Source organism: Ursus americanus, chromosome 24 (genome assembly GCF_024610735.1).
Source record: "Ursus americanus isolate L20-20 chromosome 24, mUrsAme1.1.p, whole genome shotgun sequence".
NCBI classification, from domain to species: domain Eukaryota; kingdom Metazoa; phylum Chordata; class Mammalia; order Carnivora; family Ursidae; genus Ursus; species Ursus americanus.
Genome location: NC_142150.1, coordinates 7,774,847 through 7,800,421, shown reverse-complemented (window position 1 = coordinate 7,800,421; position 25,575 = coordinate 7,774,847). Strand labels below are relative to the sequence as shown.

The following is a 25,575-nucleotide window of genomic DNA, read 5'->3' as shown; positions in this document are numbered from 1 at the left end:
GGGAAATGGCCTCTAATGGCCTCTATATCTGGAAATATATGGTATATGGGTAAAAGACACTTGTGTCGAGAAGGATAGGAAATGATACTATAATATTAACATAGGTGTTTTTTGCTAGGTCTTAACTTAATTTCTTTTCCAAAGCTATTTGGTGTAACAAAGGTTGGTAGGTTCCCTTAAGAAAATTTAAGAAAATGAGGGGCACCTGGGTGGCTCAGTTGGTTAAGCATCCAACTCTTGATTTTGGCTCAGGTCATGATCTTAGGGCTGTGAGATCGAGCCCCAAGTCAGACACCATGCTGGGCGTGGAGCCTGATTAAGATTCTCTCTTTCACTCTTCCTCTACCCCTCCCCCCCCACTGTGCATCTGCTCTCTCTCTCTAAAAAAAAAAAAATGATAAAAGAAAAGAGAAAGAAAATGAAACATACTGATAATAATAACCAAAGTGAAAAGATAGTTGGGGAAATTGACCTAAAACTTCCAATTGATGTGATCCCTGTGGAAATAATTTGGCCAGGAGAGGAAATAAATTTGCTTTAGAAATAATCAAACACACAATTAAATGAGTCTGTCAATACATTTAATAATATACAAGTGATAGTAAATAAAAGTGGGAAATAGGATAGTACAATTAGTTAAGGATTACCAAAACACCTGTGAGTGATTTTGGTTACCTGTTGTATAGATCCTGGTGGTTACAGGTATACTAGCTTATCTTTTTCTATGTATAAAATACTGAAGACATGTTTGTCAAAGGAACTCTGAGGAATATATCTTACAAAGATAATCACCCAACGTCACAGAGAGGTATCATGGGTAGAAGGTTAATAGTAGGTATGGATCCTTTCCAAAAAGGCAGGACTATCTAGGAAGATGACTTTGGGTATGCTTTTGCACAAAACAGCTTTCTAGGTTTAAAAAAAAATTAGTTAAGCATTGGAGGGTTCTGAAAGGTGGTGAAGTAGGAAGCACCAGGATTCTATCTCCCCACCTAGACAATAATTGTTTTGCCAAAATCTGTCTGATACAAGTATTCTGGAACTCTGGAGTCTATTGAAGGCTTGAAACTTTCATGGGGAAGGCTCCAATGGTAATTTGTAGTTAATTTCAGCCAATTTCACCTCTTAGCACAGTAGCAGCTACCCATCCCCCACACTCAGCAGGCAGGTGTTCACATGTTCCCCAAGCAGCTTGTGCACAGCCTGCAAAAAGGACCCCGTCCTCTAAATATCAGGAATCTGTGCTCTAATGGCTGATGGGTTGCTTCTGATGACAGAGGTGTAGAAAAAGAAGGGCAGCCATTGTTGTTGAACCTCCCCCTGATCATTGCAACCCCTCCCCATCTGGTTTACAGTGACCTCCAGGGAATTTAAAAGGAGAGCATCCACTTCCCATTCCCTTTATTTTTCCCTTTTTCTCTTCCTGGGAGCCAGATATTAAAGACTAGAACATAAAAATCAATTGTGTATATGGGGGAAAATTAGAAAGTAACCATGCATGCCCAGAAAAAGGCACAGGCTCAGAAAAGACCTAAAAGACCTTAAGATTATACCTCAGGCTGATCTTTGGCATGGAGACAGCCTGCAACAATAATACACACACACACACACACACACACACACACACACACACCCCTCAAACCCTTGGAAGGGAGAGAATCTGATTTCCAGAGTTACTACATTATTAGATTAAAATATCCAGTTTTCAACGAAAAAATCACAAAGTATTCAAAGAAATAGAAAAGCATGACCCATTCAAAGGAAAAAAAATTAATCAACAGAAACTGTCCCTAAGAAAGACCTTAAAATAACTATTTTCAAGATGCTCAAAGAAAAAAAGGAGATGTGGAGTAAGTCAAGAAAATGGTGAATGAAATGGAAATATTTTTTTAAAAAAGAAAACCTAAGAGGAACCACCCCCCCCCAAATTCTAGAACTTAAAAGCATAATAACTAAAATGAGAAATTCACTAGTGTGATTCAAAGGCAGACTTGAGCAAGCAGAAGAAAGAATCAGCAAACTTAAAGGTAGAACAATGGAAATTACTGAATCTGAGGAAAAGAAAGAAAAAACATTGAAGTAAACAATAAGATTATTAGCACGTTTCTCATTAGAAACTTTAGAGTCCAGAAGACGGTGGGCAAATACATTCAAAGTACTAAAAGAAAAAAAAACTGTCAACAAAGGATCTTATATTTTATATTTGGCAAGACTGTCCTTCTAAAATAAGGGAGAAATTAATATATCCTCAAAGAAACCAAAGCTGAGGGAGTCATCACCACTAGACCTGACCTGCAAGAAATACTTAATGGAGTTCTGCAGGGTAAAAGGAAGAGTAACTCAAAGCCATATGAAAAAATAAAGATCTCAATAAAGGAAAATGCATGGGCAATTATAAAAAGCTAGTAACATTGTTACAATGGTTACAAGTCTATTTTTTGTTTTTGAAATAATTTAACAGACCAATACATTTTTTAAAACAATCAAAAAGATAGTATTATTGTGACTTTAGTTTGTAATTCCTGTTTTTGAATCTAAAAGACTAATGCAGTTAAAAGAATTATTAGTTTATTTGGGGGGCATACAATGTATAAACATGTTTTTTTTTTAAAGATTTTATTTATTTATTTGACAGAGATAGAGACAGCCAGCAAGAGAGGGAACACAAGCAGGGGGAGTGAGAGAGGAAGAAGCAGGCTCATAGCGGAAGAGCCTGATGTGGGGCTCGATCCCACAACGCCGGGATCACACCCTGAGCCAAAGGCAGACGCCTAACCGCTGTGCCACCCAGGCGCCCCATAAACATGTTATTTTTGACATCAATAATCAAAAAGGGTGAGGGTGGAGCTGTAAAGGAGCACAGTTTTTGTATGTTACTGAAGTTAAGCTGGTACAAACTCAAATAAGTATGTTATAACTTTAGGATGCTAAGTGTAATACCCATAGTAACCATAAAGAAAATAACTATAATAGTTATAGAATATATACAGAAGAAATTTTAAATATTTCACTACAAAAAAATCAACTAAACACAAAAGAAGACAATAATACAGGAAATGAGGAATAAAAAGCTCTAAGGCATGTAGAAAACAAATAGCACAATGACAGAACTTTCCCCCTAACCAGTAATCACTTTAAATGTAAATGGATCAAACTTTCTAATCAAAAGACACAGATTGACAGAATGGATAAAAATACATATCCAAGTATAAGAGACTCATTTCAGATCCAAGACAAACAGTTTGAAAGTGAAAGAATGGAAAAGATATTTTATGCAATTAGTAGCCAAAAGAAAGCAGAGATGGCTATACTAATGTCATACAAAATATAAAATCAAGAAAGTTTACAATAGCCAAAGAGGGATATTATATAGTAATAAAAAGTTCAAAACAGCAAGAAAACATAACAATTATAAACATATATGCACCAAATAACAGACCACCAAAATAAATGAAATAAAAACTGATAGAATTAAAGAGACAAATAGACAGTTCTACAATAATACTTGGAGGCTTCAATACCCCACTCACAATAATGGATAGAACCAGATAGAAGATAAGGAAATAGAGAACTTAAACAACACTAGATCTAACAAACAAAACACCTCACCCAACAACAGCATCTACATTCTTTTCAACTACACATGGGACATTTTTCAGAAAAGACCATATAATATGTCACAAATTAGTTTCAATAAATTCAAAAAGATAGATATCATATACTAAATATCTTCTCTGACAAAATGAGATGAAGACAGAAATCAATAACAAAAGTAAAATTGGAAAAATCACAAATTTGTGGAAATTAACACAGCCTTAAACAACAAAGATCAAAGAAGAAATCATAAGGAAAATTTGAAAATACTTAAAGATAAATAAAAACACAATATAACAAAAGTTACTGGACACAGTGAAAGCACTGCTAAGGGGGAAATTTATAGCTATACATGCTTACATTAAAAAACAAGAAAAATCTCAAATCAACAACCTAACCTTACACTTAAGGAGCTAGAAAATGAAGAACAAATTAAATCCAAATTTAGCAAATGGAAGAAAATAATAAGGATTAGAGCAGAACAAAATAAAGAATGTAAAACGCGTATGGAAAATCAATGAAATCAAAAGTTGGTTCTTTGAAAAAATCAACAAAAGTGACAAAAACGTTATCTAGATGAACTAGGAAAAAAGAAGATTCACATTACTAAAATCAAAATCAGGGTACCTGGGTGGCTCAGCCAGTTAAGTGTCTGCCTTCAGCTCAGGTCATGATCTCAGGGTCCTGGGATTGAGCCCCACATCGGGCTCCCTCCTCAGTGGGAGCCTGCTTCTCCCTCTCCCTCTGCCTGCCACTCCCCCTGCTTATGCTCTCTCTCTCTCTCTGTCAAATAAATAAAAGCTTTAAAAATAATAATAAAAATAAAATAAAAATCAAGGAGACAATTTTACTGATTCTACAGAAATAAAAAGAATTACTTGCAAGTACTACAAAAAATTGTATGCCAATGAATTGGATAACCTAGATGAAATGGACAAATTCTTAGAAACACAAAACTCAAATCTAACCTATCAAGACTAAATCATGAATAAACAGAAAATCTGATTAAGACCTATATCACATAAGGTTTGTCAGTAATCAAAAATCTCCCCAAAAAGAAAAGTCCTGGACCAATCTTTTTCAAACTTTTCCAAAAAATTGAAGAGAAGGGAATTCTCCCTGATTCAATGAAGCCAGCATTATCCTGATTTCACAGCCAGGTAAAGTCACTACAGGAAAAGAAAACTACAGACCAATATCCCTTATGAACACCGATGCAAAAAACCTCAACAAATTACTAGCAAGCCAAATTCAGGGGCATTTTCAAAGAATTATACACCATGACCAAGTAGGTTTATTCCTGGAATGGAATGCAAGGATGGTTCATATACCAAAATTCATCAATGTACTTTGACACATTTACACAATAAGGAAAAAACACATTATCATCCCATTTGATGCAAAAAAAAAAATCATCTGACAACACTACCTCAACATAATAAAAGCCATATATGAAAAACCTACAGTGATCATAGTCAATGGTCAAAGACTGAAAGTTTTTCCTTTAAGATCTGAAACAAGGCAAAAATACCTACTTTTGCCACTTCTATTCAATACAATACTGGAAATTCTATCCAGAGCAACTAGACAAGAGAGAGAAATAAAAGGCATCCAAATTGGAAAGAAGTAAAACTATTTCTGCTCACAGATGACATAATCTTATATGCAGATAACTCTAAAGATCACACAGACACACACACACACACACATACACACATTGTTAGAATAAATGAACTCAGCAGTGTAACAGGATATAAAGTCAACACGCAAAAATTGCATTTCTACACAATAACAATGAACAATATGAAAAGAAAATTAAGAAAACAATTCCACTTACAACAGCATCAAAAAGAATAAAATACTTAGGAATTAACTTAACCAAGGAAGTGAAAGACATGAACAATAAAAACTACAAAATATTACTGAAAGAGATTAAAGATGACATAAACCCAAAGAGATCTGTAGATTCAATACAACCCCCATCAAAATCCTGAAGATATTTTTTGCAGAACAAGAAAAACCCATCCTAAAATTCATATGGACTCTCAAGGGACTCTGAATAGCCAAAACAATCTTGAAAAGGAAGAAAGAAACTGAAGAACTCACACTTCCTAATTTCAAAACTAACTACAAAGCTACAGTAAACAAAACAGTGTAGTACTGGCATCAAGATAAACATATAGACCAATGAAACAGAATAGAGACCCCAAAAATAGATTTACATATCTGTGGTCAATCGATTTTCAACAAGGGTGCCAAAACCACTGAATGCGGAAAGGACAGTCTTTTCAACAAATGATGCTGGGAAAACTAGATAACCACATGAAGAAGAATGAAGTTGGACCCTTACCTAAGACCACACACAAAAATTAACTCAAGATGGCTAGGATATAAACGTAAGAACTAAGACCATGAAACTTCTACATGAAAACAGGGGAAAAGCTTCACAACATTGCATTTGGCAATGCTTTCTTTGATATAACGACAAAAGCAACAAAAGGAATAAAAAGGCAAATTGGATTTCATGAAAATTTTAAAATTTTGAACATCAAAAGATACTATCAGGGTGCCTGGGTGGCTTAGTCAGTTGGGCGTCGAACTGTTGGTTTCAGCTCAGATCATGATCTCATGTCATGAGGTTAGGCACCTGCACAGGGCTCTGCACTTAGCAGGGAGTCTGCTTGAAGATTCTCTCCCCTTGCCCCTTCCCCCCATACATCTAGATGTATGTTTTTATAGATTTAACATTCCAGTTTTGAATATCCAAAAGTGACTTCTAAGTTCCATAACTTCTAATATGCTTGACTAAAAATGAGGGAGAATTATGTGTGCTGTTAAAGCTGATGTATAGAGAGTCAGACACTTACTTTACTTTTAACTAAACCTAGTTAACTTCTGATCATCTGACCAATTTCATGTTTCTTTTCATCAAATCATTTGATGAACACTTAATAATTTCTAGGTACTGTTTTAAGCATTTTACACGTACTAACTCATTTACTGTTCATAATAACCTTCTAAGGTGGGCTCTATTATTCTCCCCATTTTAAACATGAGGAAAATGATGTGCAGCATTATTTACAATAGCCAAAATATGGAAGCCACCCAAGTGCCCATCAATAGATGAATGGATAAAGATGATGTGCTGGAACATTACTTATCCATGCATGAAATCTTACCATTTGAAACAACATGGATAAACTTAGATGGCATTATGCTAAGTGAAATAAAACAGAGAAATACTAGTACCATACAATTTCTCTTATATGTGGAATATAAAAGACAAAACAAACAATAAAACAGACTCTTAAATACAGAAAAGAAACTAGTAGTTGCCAGAGGGGAGGTAGTGGAGGGATGGGCAAAATAGATAAAAGGGATTAATAAATACAAACTTCCAGATATGAAATAAGTAAGTGATGGAGGTGAAAAGCATGGCATAAAGAATATAGCTAATAATATTTAATAATATTGTATGATGACAGATGGTGACTACACTTATTGTGGTGAGCACTGATTAATGTATGGAATTGTCAATCAATATCAGTATGTTATATACCTGAAACTAGTATAACATTGTATGCTAATTATACTTCAACAGAAGAAAAAGATGAAACTGAGCTTTTAATATTTTAAATAAGTTCTCAATATCATACCACTAATAAATGGTGAAGCCAGGTTTCCAGCCTCAGCAAACTGGTTGCAAAGTCTATGATCATAATCACTATGCTATATTACCCTCAAACACATATGAGTTCTTGTGAAATCATAAGCAGATTTTCCTTTTTAAAAAATGACCCCCAAAGAAAGCTATGAATTTGGGGATTTTCAGAAGGTTAGAGTTATTTCTCTCACAAGAGGCAAAGGTCAATTATATACTTTTTGTCTGTGAAACTAATTATTAAGCCTGATTATTAAGGCACTGAGACATTGAATGAGTACTGTTACCTTTCAACAACTTGTTTATGGATATTTTTCCACTGGTCTTTGTCTGAGTCGGTTCCTAATTTAGGGTCTAGAGTCTTCAGAGCAACACCAGCAACATTCACCCCACTCCATAAGGGCACTAAAAGAAATATATCTCAGAATAAACTCTTCTTTCCAGTGCTGCATCAGTTCTTTGAGTTCAATGGGTTTGTATTATAAAGTTAGGTTACTACCTTACACATATATAAAAATAAGTTTAAAATGGACAAAAGAAAGAAATGTAAAAAACCAAAATTATAAACTATTAGAAAAATATACAGAAGTTATTTATAATTTTGTGGTATAGGAGGCATTTAAAGCAAGATGCAACTACAGAATCCACAAAGAAAAGGAGAAGATAAAATATCATAAACAACCAGAGGGAAAGAGCAATAAATACTACCCAACAGTAACAAAGAGCTGACGGGGAATAACTGTCAACCTAGAATCTCATATCAGTTAAACTGTCATTCGAGAATGGAGTGAAACTAAAACACTTTCATATAAACAAAACTGACAGGATATACTTCAGGAAGAAAGAATTAAATCGAGGGGAAGGAGTTAGATACAGGAAATAAAGATAAGCAGTACCATTGGCAAACATGCACACAAATCCAGACAGGTATTATACTTAAACAGTAATAACTAGTTTGGGGATATGAACACAGAATGGAACGCAAAAAGTAGTTAATACAGTTCCCCCTTGAACAACACATGTTTGAACTGTGTGAGTCCACTTTTACATGAGTTTTTTTCCCAAAAACTATATTGGAAAATGTTTTGGAGATGTGCAACGATTTGAAAAAACTTGCAGATGAACCAGGTATTATTATAAAGAAAACATCATATAAGATATATAACATACTTTGATTGAATTAACTGTTTATGTTATCACTAAGGTTTCCAGTCAAGAGTAGGCTACTAGTAATTAAGTTTTGGTGGAGTCAAAAGTTATACAAAGATTTTCAACTGTGTGGGGATTGGAACCCCTGACCTCCATGTTGTTCAAGGGTCAACCATAATTACTATGTGAGAGAACAAGGCCAATCAAACTTTATACATTCTAAGGTCTATGTATTATTCCAAAGAAGAATAAACACGCTAATTATTTTGAGGTCAAGTATGAATATAGGTAACCACTTACAAAGTGTGTGTATAATCCAAAGTAATAAAGGAAATTAAAGAAAGTTTAATTGATCCAGTAGAAAGTAGAAAAGAAAAAAGAAACAAAAGAAAATCTCACTAAATAGAACAATAAATATATTCAAATCAATACCAATCAGAATATGCTACTTTATAAAAAATAAAATTATGGAATATTAAGTGTGAGACATTAAAACATACCTAGAAAAATTATTTTTAATGACTTCGTGGAGTAAGAACTGAGTTAAGAAAATAACACAAGCAAACAGAGTCAAATTAAGGCACTGGTGAAACAAATATTTATCCAAATCAAATCAAAAGCATTTATTTTAAAAAGTAAAACACTATGATATGAGAAGTTAAGCTTGAGAAAAGGAAGGACGGTAATTGAGAGAGGTCATGAAAGTGTCTTCTGGTGCATTTACCAGAGTGGTAATTACACAGATGTGTTCACTATTTGATGATTTATTGAGCTATAAATTTATATTCTGTACAATTGTTCTGCATATGTTATATATACTTAAATGAAAAAATGTTTTAAAGTATACAATAAATTTTATCATGATTTAAAAAAATATTTATTATACTATGACCCTTGAAGTATAAAAGAAAATAGAAGAGCTCATTAAATGTTTTGAATTAATGAATGATCGAATGAATAAACAAATGGTCCCTATTCCCTATAAAATGGGTTTATTGACATTATGGAAAGATTTGCACATATGACACAATTAGAGAACATTTTAAGAAGTAGAAAGTTCTAACTGTGCAACAGATATTAAATGTTTAAGTTCAGAAGAGAAAAAGGCTCGTGTGGCCTAAGTAATAGTTTAAACCACATATTATATATAATTTTACTTACATAAAAAATCTGAAATAAACAAATCAGAAAGTAGATTAGTGGTTGCCTGGGGCTGGGTGGGTATGAGCACAGGAATGGGAGTTTCTTTTTGGGGTGATGAAAATGTTCTGTAATTATCTTGTAGTAATGGTTGTACAACTCTTGGAATATACTAAAATCCAGTGAATTCTATACTTTAAATAGACGAATTTTATAGTATGTGAATTATATCTTAATAATGCTGTTGTTAAAAAAGTCACACTAATTTAAGTTCTCCAGATAAGAGAAACACTCATTGACTTTTAAAACCACTATATGTTATGTGCACTATTTTATGAGAGGTAGCTAAATCCATGAACAGAAGACAAAGTACAGGAATAGGAAAAGATATACCAGGGCAATACCAACAAAATGAAAGTTATGTAGCTATATTAATATCAGAAAAAAATAGACTTTAAAGAAAATAAGCAGGATTAGAGATAAGTATGATTACATAATAATAATAGGTTTATACGTACCACTAGAATCACCATGTTCTCCAATAATCCAACCATGGCAGCTTGTGGGATGGACACCCAACTTCTCTCCAATTAGGTAACGGAAACGAGCAGAGTCTAGATTGCAACCACTTCCAATTACACGAGTTGCAGGTAAGCCACTTAGCTTCCAGACCACATACGTCAAAATATCCACTAGGAGGAACAATTTGTTGGGAAAAAATTAATGGTAACTTCTTTCTACAATTTCCTTTTCTAAATAGATAAATTGTCTTTTTTTACTTTTATTTTTAATTTTTCTTAAGTAGGTTCCATCATGGAACCCAACATGGGGCTTGAACTCATGACCCTGAGTCAAGACCTGAGCTCAGATCAAGAGTTGGATGCTTAACCAACTGAGCCACCCAGGCACTGCTAGATAAATTGTCTTAAAATCAAATACAGATTCATTACAGAGTTCAAAGGGAAGCAAGTCAACAAATAAATAAGGATTGTCTCTCACATAGGTGTTAAAAAGTTTAAATTATTCATGATAAGGATTTTAAAGCAAAAAAAAAAAACCCTTTTGAGATAATGTATGTATCTATCTGTGTATTAAATAAGCAGTCAATTAATTCTACTTTCTTAAGCACACCTAGATTTCGCCTCTCCCATACCACAGCCTCATCTAATCTATCAGCATTTCCCACCCAGAATAAGGCCACATGCATGATCAGGGCTATATGCAGTTGTGAACGACAAAATTCAACATTCAGTCATGATTAAAAAAAAAAACCTTTTGGGGGCACCTGGGTGGCTCAGCCAGTTTAGCGTCAGACTCTTGATGTTGGCTCAGGTCATGATCTCAGGGTCCTGGGATGGAGCCCTTCGTTGAGCTCCAATTTGGGCTTCCTGCTGAGCAAGTCTGCTTAAGATTCTCTCTCTCCCTCTCCCTTTGCCCCTCCCCCCTGCTCGAGTGGGCTCTTCTCTCTCCCTAAATAAATTAATTAAATCTTTTTAAAAAAAAGAAACTATGAAACTATGAAACGAAGGGAATTTCATAAAAAACACATTAAACATCATACTCAATGATTAAAGACTGAATGCTTTCCCCACAAGAGAAAGAATTAGGCAAGTATGTGCCCTCTCAATGCTTGTGCAAGGCTGACATGCCACTAACACCGGAGGATATAGATATAAATGGTGTTCAGTGGAGAAAATCTTAGAAGCAGAGAAATAAGGAACCACACTGTGTACACTGAACTTTCTCTATTCCACAGCATAGGTTAGGCAGGGATCCTCTGTACACAATATAGCCAAGTGCAGAGGAGCCTCCTTTGGCTAGCAAGCTGGGTGCTTTCTAGAAACTCCTCCAAGAGCAAGAACAAGCCCCAACACCACACTGTTACATAGCTTTGGAGGGGGAAAAGAACACTTAAGTTTCCTTAAGTAACAAGAAATGTATCAAGGAATATCTGGGTCGAGCAACGATGGTAAGGACCAAGGTCTACATACCAAGGGCCCCAGAAAGACCCTTGCATGCCAGGAATGCTGATACCAGCTTAAGGCCTTGCTGTCTCTCCACAAGCTGGCTCAGCTCAGCTCAGCTGATACAGTTCTCTGTTAAGCCACCAAAATGAGGAAGGAAAGAAGCCTCCAGAATCACGCAGTTCTGTATCTCACTATTACTCACATTCACCATTGTACTGGAGGTCCTAACCAGTGAAAAAAGGCAAGAAAATAAAAGGGTCTTCAAATAGGAAAGAAAGAATTAAAATTAATGAAACTGTCTACAGATGACATGATAATATACACAGAATATCCTAAGAATCTGAATAAAATTACTAGAATTAGCAAGTGAACTTAGCAACATTTTCAAGATACATAGTCAATATAAAAAATATTTTAAAGAACAGTATTTCTATATACTAGCAATAAGCAACAGGAAAATGAAATGTAAAGACAACTTTTTTTATGATAGCATCAAAAATATGAAATGCTTAGGGATAATTTAATAAACTTTGTATAAGACCTATACCCTGAAAACTACAAAACGCTGCTAAAAGAGAATAAATGAGACATACATACATGAAGAGATATTCCACGTTCATGGACTGGAAGACTCAATAGCATTCAGATACAATCTCCAAATTAATCTATAGATCTAACACAATCCCAATTAACATTCCAGCATGTGGTTTTATAGAAATGGATGAGCTAATTGTAAAATTTATGTGAAAATGAAAACACATAATACCCAAAGTAATTTTAGAAAAGAAGAACAGAGAAAAAAAAAAGAAAATAAGAACAAAGAGAATTTACATTAACTGATTTGAAGATTTAGTGTAATCAAGATAATGTGATAACAAATGAATATATATGGAGATCAATGAAAAAAATAGAGAATCTAGAAATAGACTACCATAAATGATAATTTTCAAAAAAGTTGTCAAAGCAATTCAAATGGGAAAAAAAGTATTTTTTTTAAAGATTTTATTTATTTATTCGACAGAGATAGAGACAGCCAGCGAGAGAGGGAACACAAGCAGGGGGAGTGGGAGAGGAAGAAGCAGGCTCATAGCGGAAGAGCCCGATGTGGGGCTCGATCCCACAACGCCGGGATCATGCCCTGAGCCAAAGGCAGACGCTTAACTGCTGTGCCACCCAGGCGCCCCTGAAAAAAAGTATTTTTAACAAATGTTGCTAGAAAAACTAGATAACATCATTGAAAAAAATGAAGGACACCTTACATCAAATGCTAAAATTAATATGAAATGAGTTACAGTCCTAAATATAAAAGATAAAATGATCAAACTTACAGAAAATAATAAAGGAGAAAATCTTCAGACTTAGGGTGAGCTAAAGTTTTCTTGGCTAAAAGTCAAAAGAACATAGGGGTGCCTGGGTGGCTCCATTGGCCAGCTCCTGATTTTGGCTCAGGTCATAATCTCAAGGTCATGAGGGCGAGCCCCTAGTCCGGCTCTGCACTCAGTGCTGAGTCAGCCTGAGATCCTCTCCCTCCGCACCTCTTCCCCCACTCATGCTCACTCTCCCTCTCTCAAATAAACAAATCTTTTAAAAATAATAATAAAATAAAAGTCAAAAGAGCATAAAATATAAATAAGAAATTGATAACTGGACTTCACCAAATGACATACTTTACTCTTTAAAAAATATCTTTAAGAGCACAAAAAGGCAAGCAACAGACTGAGAGAAACTTATGCAATACTTATATCTGACAAAGGGACTTGTATATAGTGTATATAAGAACTCTTATGATTCAACAATTAAAAGTTGAGTTATAGGTCAAAAGAATTAAAAGTCAAAATATCTAATTTTTAAATATTAACAAAAGATATGAATAGACCATTCACAAAAGAAAATATACTAATAGCCAAGGAACACATGAAAAATGCTCAACATCTTTGATCATGAAGGGAATATAGTTAATTAAAACCATAATGAGGGGTGCCTGGGTGGCTCAGATGGTTAAGCATCTGCCTTCGGCTCAGGTCATGATCTCCAGGTCCTGGGATTGAGCCCCATGTTGTCAGGCTCCTAGCTCAGCAGGAAGTTTTCTTCTTCTTTTCCCTCTGCCTCTCCCCCTGCTTGTGCTCTCTCTGCCTCTCTCTCTCTCTCTCTCAAAAGAATAAATAAAATCTCTAAAAATAAAATAAAACCATAATAGAATGATTAAAATTGAAAAGACTGGCAATACCAAATGCTGACAAGGATATGGAACAAGTAGGACTCTCTTCGACTGCTGATGGGAATGTAAAATGAATGATCACTTTGAAAAAACCGTTTGGCAGCTTCAAACAGAGTTAAACATATACATCCCATATAAGCCACCCAGGTATTTACCCAGAGAAAAAATGACATACACCCATGAAAATACTTGTTCACAAACGTTTACAGCAGCTTTATTCATAATAGCCAAAAACTGGAAATAACAAAATCTACCAATGGATAAATGGATATGAATGGATAAACAAAGAGGACTTAAAATTACTTAAGAGAATAATTACTCTTCAGCAGTAAAAAAAGAAGAGATCACTGATATACCGAACAACATGGATGAATCCCAAAATAATCATGCTAGGTGAAAGAAGCCAGACAAAAAAGATTACATATGATTCCATTACATGAGATTCCAGAAAATGGGGCCAGAGGTAAGATAAGGGACAGACTGCAAAGAGGCACATGAAAACTTTCAGAGGTAATGGAAATGTACTTATCTTGATTATAGTGGTGGTTTCATGAGTGATTACATCTATCAATACTCATTGTGGAATGATGTTAGCAACACAGCCAAATAAGACATACCTTCTCACCACCCACCCCTCAAAACCAACAATCTACCATCCACCCATGGACAAAAGTGCCTTTGTTGGAGCAGTGGGATCCAGCACTATACACCAAGGAACCCAGAAGGAGACTCACTCACCCATGTGTCAGGCATGTAATAGGAACAGAGGCCTCAGTCCCAGCTGTGGACCCTGCAATGGCCCATGAGCCAATTCCAGCCCCACTTTACTGCAATCCAGGAGCTCCTGGAAAACAACGTCTTGGACAATCCACCCATGGATAGGACACCTTTCTGGAAGTCCTGGTTTCCAGCACAGAAGTCCCAGCACACTACTGGGGCAAAATAATATGAGTTTGGATGCACTGAAGAGGGTAAGAGGAACAGTTTGACTTTACTTGCATCATTCCTCCCCCAAGGTGGAAGAGCTCAGTGTCAAAAGAGATCTTCTTAGCTCATGATTTCTCCCACAAAGGAAAGTCAGAGTGTGTGAGTAAGCATCTACCTTCACTAGCGATGCAAACTGCTGCCAAAGAAGCCCATTTCTATCTCACCCCACCCAAAGTATTGAGTCCTGAGCTGCATGACTGGGAAATGAGGAGAAGCTAAGACAGTGGCAGACAGGAGTCTCAAAGGGGCATTATGGGACACAGATACTACTAAATGTGTTGTAGACTCCATCAGGAAGTATGCCCATGAGCCACTGGGATGCCTTGTCAGTGGGTCCCCCTAACTAACCCAGAGGCAACCCCAGCATTCCACACACAGACCCCCATACACACCCCACTATGGTTGGCTTCCAGTATGTACTCTCAATGGCAAGAGTGAGCATTAACAAACAGCTAGTGAGCACAGGCAGAAAGCTGATCCAAAACTGTGGGTCAGAAAGAGACTGCAAACTTCAACTTCAGCCACATCCTTGGGAAAGCAAAAGAGAAACTCTCAGCACCTGGCCTACTACATCCAAGGTCAAAATGAGGCATAGAAGCTTAAATATTCTGCCACAACAGGGTGTAAGATGTGCGGAGCACACATATACATAGGTCTGAGAAAGCCTCAGAATCCTTAGCAGGGCTGACAGAAGACATTTCTGTACTGAACTAAGTTGGTAAAGACTAGAGGAGGTTACAGCTACTTCAAATGCAAAGATAGTAACACAAGACTTCAAAGAACATAAAAATATCAGGGAAACATGACACTACCAAAGGATCTCAATAATTTTCCAGTAACCAACCCCAAAGACATGGAAATCTGTGATTTAGCAAGCAAAGAATTCAAAATATCTGGTTTAAGGAGGCTAAGTGAGCTACAAGGAAACAGAAATAGTTCAGTGAAATCAGGAAAACAAAATGAGAAATTTAAGGAAGAGCTAAAAATCATAAAAGAAGAACCAAATTCTAGGGTCGAAGAATACAGTGAGCAAAATAAAACTGCAACAGATAGCATCAACAACAGACGGGATCAAGAAGAAAGAACCTGTTGAACTTAGTAGATATCTCCAGAATATTCCATCCTAAAACATCAGAATACACATTCTTTTCAAGTGCACCAGAATGATCGTATATAAGGTCACAAAACAAGCCTCAACAAATACAAAAAGATTGAAGTCAAACCATGCACGTTTTCTGACCCCGACACTGTGAAACTAGAAGTCACCCACAAGAAAAAATTGGGAAGACCACAAACACATGGAGGGTAAACAACATGCTACTAAACAGTGAATGGGTCAACCAGGAAATCAAAGAAGAAATTTTAAAACATACATGGAAACAAATGAAAATGAAAACACAATGGTCCAAAACCTTTGGGATGTAGTAAAAACAGTCCTAAGAAGGAACTATATAGCAATAACTGCCTACCTCAAGAAGCAAGGAAAATCTCAAATAAACAACCTAACTCACACCAGAAAAAGAATAACAAAGCATAAAGCCAGCAGAAGGAAGGAAATAATACAGATCAGAGCAGAAATAAAAGATATAGAAACTAAAAAATCCATAGAACAGATAAATGAAACCAGGAGCTGGTTCTTTGAAAAAATTAATAAAATTGATAAACCTCTAGCCAAACATCAAAAAGAAAAGAGAAAGGACCCAAGTAAATAAAATCACAAATAAGAGAGGAGAAATAACAACCAACACCATAGAAATACAAACAATTAGAATATTATGAAAAACTATATGCCAACAAATTGGACAACCTAGAAGTGGATAAATTCCTAGAAACATATAAATTACCAGCAAAGAAATTGAATCAGTAATCAAAAAACTCCCAGCAAACAAAAGTCCATGACCAGATGGCTTTACGGGCAAATCCTACCAAACTCTTAAAGAAGAGTTAATACCTATTCTTCTCAAATTATTCCAAAAAATAGAAAAGGAAGGAAAATTTCCAAATTCATTCTACAAGGCCAGCATTACCCTGATAACAAAACCAGATAAAGACACCACTAAAAAAGAGAACTACAGGCCAGTATCTCTGATGAACATAGATGCAAAAATTCTCAATAAAATACTAGCAAACCAAATCCAACAATATATTAAAAAATAATTCACCACAATCAAGTGGGATTTATTCCTGGGTTGCGAGAATGGTTCAATAATCTCAAATCAATCAATGTGATACATTAATAAAAGAAAAGGTAGGAACCATATGATTATTTCAATAGATGCAGAAAAAGCATTTCACAAAGCATGACATCCATTCATGATAAAAATCCTTAACGATGTAAATTTAGAGGGAACATAGCTCAACATAATAAAAGCCATATATGAAAAACCCACAGCTATTATCATCCTCAATGGGGAAAACCTGAGAGCTTTTCTCTAAGGTCAGGAACAAGACAGCGATGTTCATTCTCACCACTTTTATCCAACATAGTACTGGAAGTCTTAGCCACTGCAATCACACAACACAAAGGAACAAAAGGCATCTAAATCAGCAAGGAAAAAGAGAAACTGTCAGTATTTGCACATAACGTGATTCTATATATAGAAAGCCCAAAAGAATCCACAAAAAAACCTGCTAGAACTGATCAACGAATTCAGTAAAGTCACAGGATATAAAATCGACATACAGAAATCTGTTATATTTCTATACACTAATAATGAAGCAGCAAAAAGAGAAATTAAGGAATCAATCCCATTTATAATTGCAACAAAAACAATAACATACCTAGGAATAAACCTAACCAAAGAAATGAAAGACCTATACTCTGAAAACTATGAAGCACTGATGAAAGAAACTGAAGATGACACAAAGAAATGGAAAGACATTCCATGCTCATGGATTGGAAGAACAAACATTGTTAAAATGTCCATGCTGCCCAAAGCAATTTGCACATTTAATGTAATCCCTCTCAAAATATCAACAGCATTTTTCACAGAGCTAGAACAAACAATCCTAATTTGTATAGAACCACAGAAGACCCCAAATAGCCAAAGCAACCTTGAAAAATAAAAGCAAACATGGAGACATCACAGTTCTGGACTTCAAGTTATATTACAAAGCTGTAGTGATCAAAACAGTATGGTACTGGCAAAAAGAGACATCTAGATCAATGGAATCGAATAGAAAACCCAGAAATAACCCCACAACTATATGGTCAATTAATTTTCGACAAAGCAGGAAAGAATATCCAATGGGAAAAAGACAGTCTCTTCAATAAATGATGTTGTGAAAACTGGACAGCCACATGCAAAAGAATGAAACTGGACCACTTTCTTACACCATACTCAAAAGTAAACTCAAAATGGATGAAAGACCTACATGTGACACAGGAAACCATTAAAATCCAAGAAGAAAGCACAGGCAGTAACCTCTTTGACATAAGCCATAGCAACTTCTTTCTAGATATGTCTCCTAAGGCAAAGGAAACCAAATCAAAAATAAATTATTGGGACTACATCAAAGTAAAAAGCTTCTGCAGAGCAAAGGAAATAATCAATGAAACTAAAAGGCAACCTATGGAATGGGAGAAGATACTCGCAAATGATGTATCTGATAAAGGGTTAGTATCCAAAATATGTAGGCCAGTGATGGGTATTAAGGAGGGCACATATTGCATGGTGCACTGGGTATTATACACAAATAATGAATCATGGAACACTACATCAAAAACTAGAATATGCTATATGGTAACTAACATAACATAATAAAAAATTATTATTAAAAAAATATGTAAAGAACTTACAAAATTCAACATCCTCCAAATGAATAACCCAATTAAAAAACAGGCAAAAGACATGAATAAACATTTTTCCAAAGAAAACATACAGATGGCCAACAGATATATGAAAACATGCTCATTATTCATCATCAGGGAAATACAAATCTAAACCACACAAGATATCACCTCACTTTTTTGTCAGAAAGGCTAAAATCAAAAAACAACAAGTGTTGGCGAGGATGTGGAGAAAAAAGAACCCTCATGCATTGTTGGAAGGAACATAAATTGGTGCAGCCACTGTGGAAAACAGTATCAAGGTTCCTCAAAAAATTAAAAACAGAAATGCCATATGATCCAATTATTCTACTATTGGGTATTTACCCCCTAAAAATGAAAACACTAATTTAAAAAGATATATGCACCCCTATATTTTTTGCAGCATTATTTACAATAGCCAAGATATAGAAGCAATGTAAGTGTCCATCAACAGACAAATGGATAAGGAAAATGTGGCATATAATGGAATATTATGCAACTATAAAAAATGAGATTGTACCATTTGAGAAAACATGGATGGACCTAAATGGTATTATGCTAACTGAAATAAATCAGATTGAGAAAGAGAAATACCATAAGATTCCACTCATAAGTAGAATCCAAAAAAAAATGAATAAACAAACAAAAAGCAGAGGCAGACCTAAATACAGAGAACAAACTCATGGTTGCCAAAGGGGAGGGGAGGGGAGGGGCTGGGCAAAATGGGTGAAGGGGAGAAGGAGATACAAGCTTCTAGTTATGGAATGAATAAGTCTCAGGAATAAAAGACAGCACAAGAAGAAAAAAAAGATGTGCGATATATATATACACATACACACAATATAATATATATACAATATGATATATTGTGTATATATATACACAATTCAATTTAATATTCAGCTACAAAAAGGAGGAAATCCTGCCATTTGACAACATGGATGGATCTTGAAGGTACTATGTTAAGTGAAGTAAATCTGACAGAGAAAGACAAATACTGTATGATGTCGCTTATATATGGATTCTAAAAAAGCCAAACTCGTAAAAACAAAGAGGTGGTTGCCAGGGGCTGGGGGAGGGGGAAATGGAGAGATGTTTATAGTTACAGTTATAAAATGAATAAGTTCTGAGTCTCTAATGTACAGCATGGTGATTATAGTTCACAATAGAGTTAACAATACTGTATTATATACTTAAAAGCTGCTAAGAGAGTAAATCTTAAATGTTTTCACCATAAAAAGGAAATGGTAATTATGTGAGGTATTGGAAGTGTTAATTAACCCTACTCTGATAATCATTTTGCAATATACAAGTATATCAAATCATTGTATTATACACCTTAAACTTACACATTGTGTCAATTGTATCTCAATAACGCTGGAAAAAAATCTTGATATTATATACTTTGAATGGGTGCAGTTTATTGTACATAAACATTACCTCTATGAAGTTGTTTTTTAAAAACAGTATGGAAAGATCATCTTTATTCAGTTAAAGGGAGGATAAAAGACTTACCTGGATTTGAAACAATAAGCATCTTACAGTCGGGACTATGTTGGACTATCGTAGGAATGATTGATTTCATGATGTTCACATTACGTTGCACCAGGGCAAGGCGACTTTCTCCCTCCTGTTGGCGTGCACCTGCTGTGACAATAACTAATTTGGAGTTTGCAGATACTATGTAATCTAAAAAGAAACAGAAGGCAATACTTGGATCAAGAATGCTGTAATTACTGTGCCTCACCTCTTTAAAAGTCTATTGTATGACCTTGGTATTAAAGTCATCTATCAGCGTGCCTGGGTGGCTCAGTTGGTTAAGTGTCTGCCTTCGGCTCAGGTCATGATCCCAGGGCCCTGAGACTGAGCCCCGCATCAGCTCCCTGCTCAGAGGACAGTCTGCTTCTCTGTCTCCTTCTGCCTCCCACCACTTGTACTCTCTCTTTCTCTCAAATAAATAAAATCTTAAAAAAATAAAGTCCTCATCTATCATAAATAAATAAAGTACACGTACACATCTACCTTCATGTCTGGCATTTGCAGATGAACAGACTTTCCATGTAATAATGTTACATTGCATAACCTGAAGGAGGCCTTGTTACTATGACTTACAATTTTCACATTTTTTTCAAATAACATATTCTACCATCCCTTTTAGCCCACATTCTCATTTCTTATTAAGGCCCGAGGCAATGCAAGTCAACTCTCTCTGGCTTCTTAGAAACACCTTATGAAGCTTAGAACTCTGAGAATTTATATCTTTTTCAAGATTCTAAGGATGAGCATGTATTTACTTCTAACTACTATAAGGGACTAGATTTGAGATCACAAAGAAGTTCTTGATCCTTACAAGAAGGTTAACTACTTTTTAAGTCTGATGACCAGTCATAAAACTGTTTTCCCTATTAAATCCAATGATAATATGCTGAATATCCCAAACTGGACTTTTAAAAAAGCACTATACACCTGGAAGTTATTTTCCATACGGATATCAAAAATTAGGGGCGCCTGAATGACACAGCGGTTAAGCATCTGCCTTCGGCTCAGGGTGTGATCCCGGCGTTATGGGATCGAGCCCCACATCAGGCTCCTCTGCTATGAGCCTGCTTCTTCCTCTCCCACTCCCCCTGCTTGTGTTCCCTCTCTCGCTGGCTGTCTCTATCTCTGTCAAATAAATAAATAAAATCTTAAAAAAATTAAACCATTTAAGATCTCCTATATATCCCATCTCTTTTTTAAAAAAAAACTTATTTTATGCTTTTATTTGTTTGTTTGTTTGTTTGTTGAATCTCTACACCCCATATGCGGCTTGAACTCACAAACCTGAGGTCAAGCGTTGCATGCTCTTCAAACTGAGCCAGCCAGGTGTTCCCATGCTCTCTTAAAAAAGGAAATCTGCTTAATTTTAAAGACATTATTGCATCTCCATTTATGGTCATTTCATATCTTTCTAAACCAAAAGAGGAGATAATTTATAAACCATAAACACATTAATGTTTTCCCTGCCTCAGTCAAGATTTTAACTAGAAAGACAAACTTAGAAAGATGGCTTTTCTTAGACTGACATGTTTCATATTATCTAGGAAATTATCTCTCCTTTGCATCAAGTAAAAGACCTATAGGAGGAAGTTCTTCTCTGCACACAGTCTACTCATTCTTGTTCAAAGACCTTGCTTGACGATCACCTTCCATAAAGTTTTATCTAACCACAGAAATCCAGAGTAATCTCTTAATCTCTCTTTCCCCCTCCCTCTTTCCCTCCCTCCTACCCCCTCAACTTTTAGAGGATAAATGGGCAAAAATCCTTGCAACTTCTTCACAGTCATCGCTCCATAGTTCAGATTATTTGAAATACTATGATGTTCAACAAATATAATTAAAGTGTCTACCAAAGTAAAACATCAAGTCTTTTCATAATCTGCCTCCAAATTATCTTATTAACTCTGTGTCTTAATTTTGTCAGATTTTCCAGGTGCCCTGATTCTGTTAATGCCATCATCCCCTCACCTGTTATTTTCCTTTCTAAATATAACTCAACCCTCTAAGAGACAGCAAGCCATAATGGTCTGGAGCAAAGGCTCTAAGCTCCAACTGCCTATACCCTGACTCTGCCACTTCCTAGCTGTGTGACCTTGGACAAGTATTTTGCCTGCTCCTCTGACCCTTAGATCCTCATCTGCCAGACTGAGCTAATAATAGTTTTTCTTTTATATGGTTCTTAAGAAAATGGTTCAGTGAGTTAGTACACAAAAAGTACTCAGAACAGTGCCTTGGGGCGCCTGGGTGGCACAGAGGTTAAGCGTCTGCCTTCGGCTCAGGGCGTGATCCTGGCGTTATGGGATCGAGCCCCACATCAGGCTCCTCCGCTGTGAGCCTGCTTCTTCCTCTCCCACTCCCCCCGCTTGTGTTCCCTCTCTCGCTGGCTGTCTCTGTCTCTGTCGAATAAATAAATAAAATCTTTAAAAAAAAAAAAGAACAGTGCCTAGTATATATTAAATAGTCAATAAATTTCAGCCATTATTGTTGTTATTATATTAGCCAAGTACTTCTTCAAATACCAGTTTCTCCACTAGGCATCTTCCAATCATATCATTCATTAATACCACTCTCGACTGAATTTTTATAGCATTTACTGCCTATAATTCTCAAATAGTCCTTATATATGCTTCCTTGTGTTTACTTTTCATGTTTATGTTGTACTTACATTCTTGATAATAAGCTCCATAATAACAGGTTTTGATTTCATATTCCTCCCCTTGTTTGACAAATACTTTAGCACCTTCTGTGTTCCCAGCACTTGGGCTCTGTGTTAACTATTGTATATATGAGGCAATTAAAAACATCTTGGATAATCAATAATGTTCCATTGCTCTTCATCATTAGAACTCACTAAATGTATTTTCAAAATGCTTTATTGTGTAGTACATCATTCATATAGAATAATGTTTAAGAAATGTGTTCATTTTTTAAAATATTAAAGTTAACAACTCCATAAAAATCACACAAATTAGAACATCACCAAAATCTTGGAAGCCCCTGCGTACCTCTAATAGGTTGCATCTCTACGTCTCATACTCAGAGGTTGCCAACCATTCTTCAGAGTGGTTAAAATTATACATGCACAAAGTTGTACCATCTACGCATGTTTAAACAATATATTCAGTGTCACCTGTTTTTGAATCATAAGGTATATATTACTTTAGCTAAATATCATATAACTGATATTTATCCACATTAACTGTGTCCCTGTAGTTCATTGACTTTCACTGTTGCATAATATCACAATGTACAATATATGTAACTTGGTATTCAGTGAATTGTTTCTAGTTTGGGGCTATTACAAATCACATCACTTGTACCTGAATCTTGTACACATCACTTGTACACATCATTCTTGTACCTGAACCTAGTGCACGTGTGCACAAATTTCTCTTGGGAAATACCTAGGGATGCAATTTCTGGGTTGTGGGATATGTTCATGTTCAACTTCACCAGGTAACTGACAATTTTTTTTTTTTTTTTTTTTGGTGAGAGAGAGAGCATGAGCAGGGGGAGGGGCAGAGGGAGAAGCAGGCTCCCTGATGAGCAGGGAGCCCGATGCAGGACTTGATCCCATGATCCTGGGATCATGACCTGAACCAAAGGCAGACACTTAACTGACTGAGCCACCCAGGCGCCCTACTGATAAACTTTTAAAAAGGGATTTTACTCTACTGCGTTCCTACATGTCATGCATGAGAGTACCTATTGTTCTACATCCTTTTCCCTTTTCCCTTTCACCTTTTACCCACACACTTTTACCAATCTAATGGCTGTGTAATGATATATTGATACGCCTTTTATTTTCCTTTTCTTGGTTACTAATGAGATTGTCTTTTCATATATTTACAGGCCATTTGAGTTTCTTCTTTTGTGAAATGTTCAAGTCTTTCCCCATTTTTCTATTGGGTTATATATATTTATCTTATTTTTTTATTTTTTAAAGATTTATTCATCAATTTGAGAGAGAGAGAGCATGAGCAAGAGGGGCTTATTTATTATGCAAGTATTTTTATTCTAAACACTATTCTTTTGTCAACTGCTCATGTTGAAAATACCTTCTCTTAGTTTATGACTTTCTCTTCACTCTTTTACAGGGTCTTTTCATAAACACAAATTCTAAACTTTATATTCTTTCTTTTACTGTTCATGCTTTTTGTTTCTTTGTGTTTAAGAAATCCCTATCTGGGATGCCTGGGTGGCACAGTGAGTTAAGCAGCCAACTCTTGGTTTCAGCTCAGATCGTGATCTAAGGGTTGTGAGATTGAGCCCGGAGTTGGGCTCCCTGTTCAGTGTGGAGTCTGCTTAAGACTCTCTTCCTGTGCCCCTCCCCTGCTCATTCTCTCTCTCTCACTCTCTCTCAAATAAATAAATAAATAAATATTTTTTTAAAAAGAAATTCTTCCCTACCATGAGGTCATAAAAATATTCTCTATTATCTTCTCAACAGAAGTTTCACCTTTCACATTTTGGCCTTTAACCAACCTGGAACTAATTTGTATGTGTGTTATCAGACAAGGGTTCAATTTTACTACTTTCCATAAAAATAACCATTTCCATAACAAAAAATTTGATTAAGTCCATACATTTCCCATTGATCAGTGTTATATAACAATCTTTTGTTTGTCTCTGCACTTAATTTGTGTAGCTTTATAAAGTCTTGATATCTGGTAAAACAAGTTCTCACCACCTTGTTTTTTTTTTTTTCCCTGAGAATATCTTGTCAAGATATACCTTTGGCTCAGGTCATGATCCCGGGTTCCTGGGATCAAGTCCCACATGGGGCTTCTTGCTCAGCGGGGAGCCTGCTTCTCCCTCTGCCTCTCCCCCTGCTCGTGCTCTCTCTCTCTCAAATAAATACATAAAATATTTTTAAAAAATAATATGTTTTTGACTGGGCAGCCCAGGCCATCATCATGGTGAAGCTGAGCAAAGAGGCCAAGCTGTGGCAGCTCTTCAAGATGGCCAATATGCCATCCACTGAGACTTTAGTCCTCTCATGATTTACCAGGGTTTTAGAGGTGTGCAGATCCTGGAATGCCTGAACCAACTGTTTTGAACTGACTTTGGGGATAAAGGACTATGTTTATTTGGATTTGGAAGCGATCAATCCACAGGAACAACGTGAAAGGCACACACACTAGCTGGGGTAAGAGATGTCATTCAGGCATTCACCAGTTGGGTGGCATACGTTTCCACACAGATGCATCTGTGGCAGAGTGGAACCTCTACTGAATTATTTATGATAGACGGCATCAAAATAAGTGTTTTTAATGATCTTTTTTAAAATGTCTATTCTTGGACCTTTGAATTTCTAAATGAATTTCAGAATGAATTTAGTGTGTACAACAACAAAGAACTTTTTGAGCTTTTGACTATGGTTGTATATCATCTATAGTCATGAGAAGAATGGACATCCTACAATAGAGACTTACATGAGACTTCTACATGCAAGGTCTATCTATTTATGTATTTAATTAACATCATTCAACAAGGTTGTATTCTTTTC

General features: G+C 35.8%; 1 protein-coding gene and 1 pseudogene across 5 annotated transcripts in view; one reads left to right on the top strand and one right to left on the bottom strand.

Annotated features, from left to right (window-relative positions):
* Window positions 1–25,575, bottom strand: part of LOC123799538 (L-lactate dehydrogenase C chain) — a 44,421-nt gene that overhangs the window by 7,538 nt on the left and 11,308 nt on the right. Inside the window, exons 3-5 of one of the 5 annotated variants that reach the window (XM_087855227.1) lie at window positions 20,043–20,216; window positions 10,063–10,251; window positions 7,543–7,660 (exon numbers count right to left, since the gene is read on the bottom strand). In XM_087855227.1, coding sequence (XP_087711353.1) covers window positions 7,543–7,660; window positions 10,063–10,251; window positions 20,043–20,216 — 481 coding nt within the window. The remainder of the gene's footprint in view (window positions 1–7,542; window positions 7,661–10,062; window positions 10,252–20,042; window positions 20,217–25,575) is intronic. The other 4 variants (XM_045808680.2, XM_087855228.1, XM_087855230.1 and 1 more) reach the window with 4 other exon arrangements.
* Window positions 24,983–25,142, top strand: LOC123799539 (mitochondrial import receptor subunit TOM7 homolog pseudogene; annotated as a pseudogene).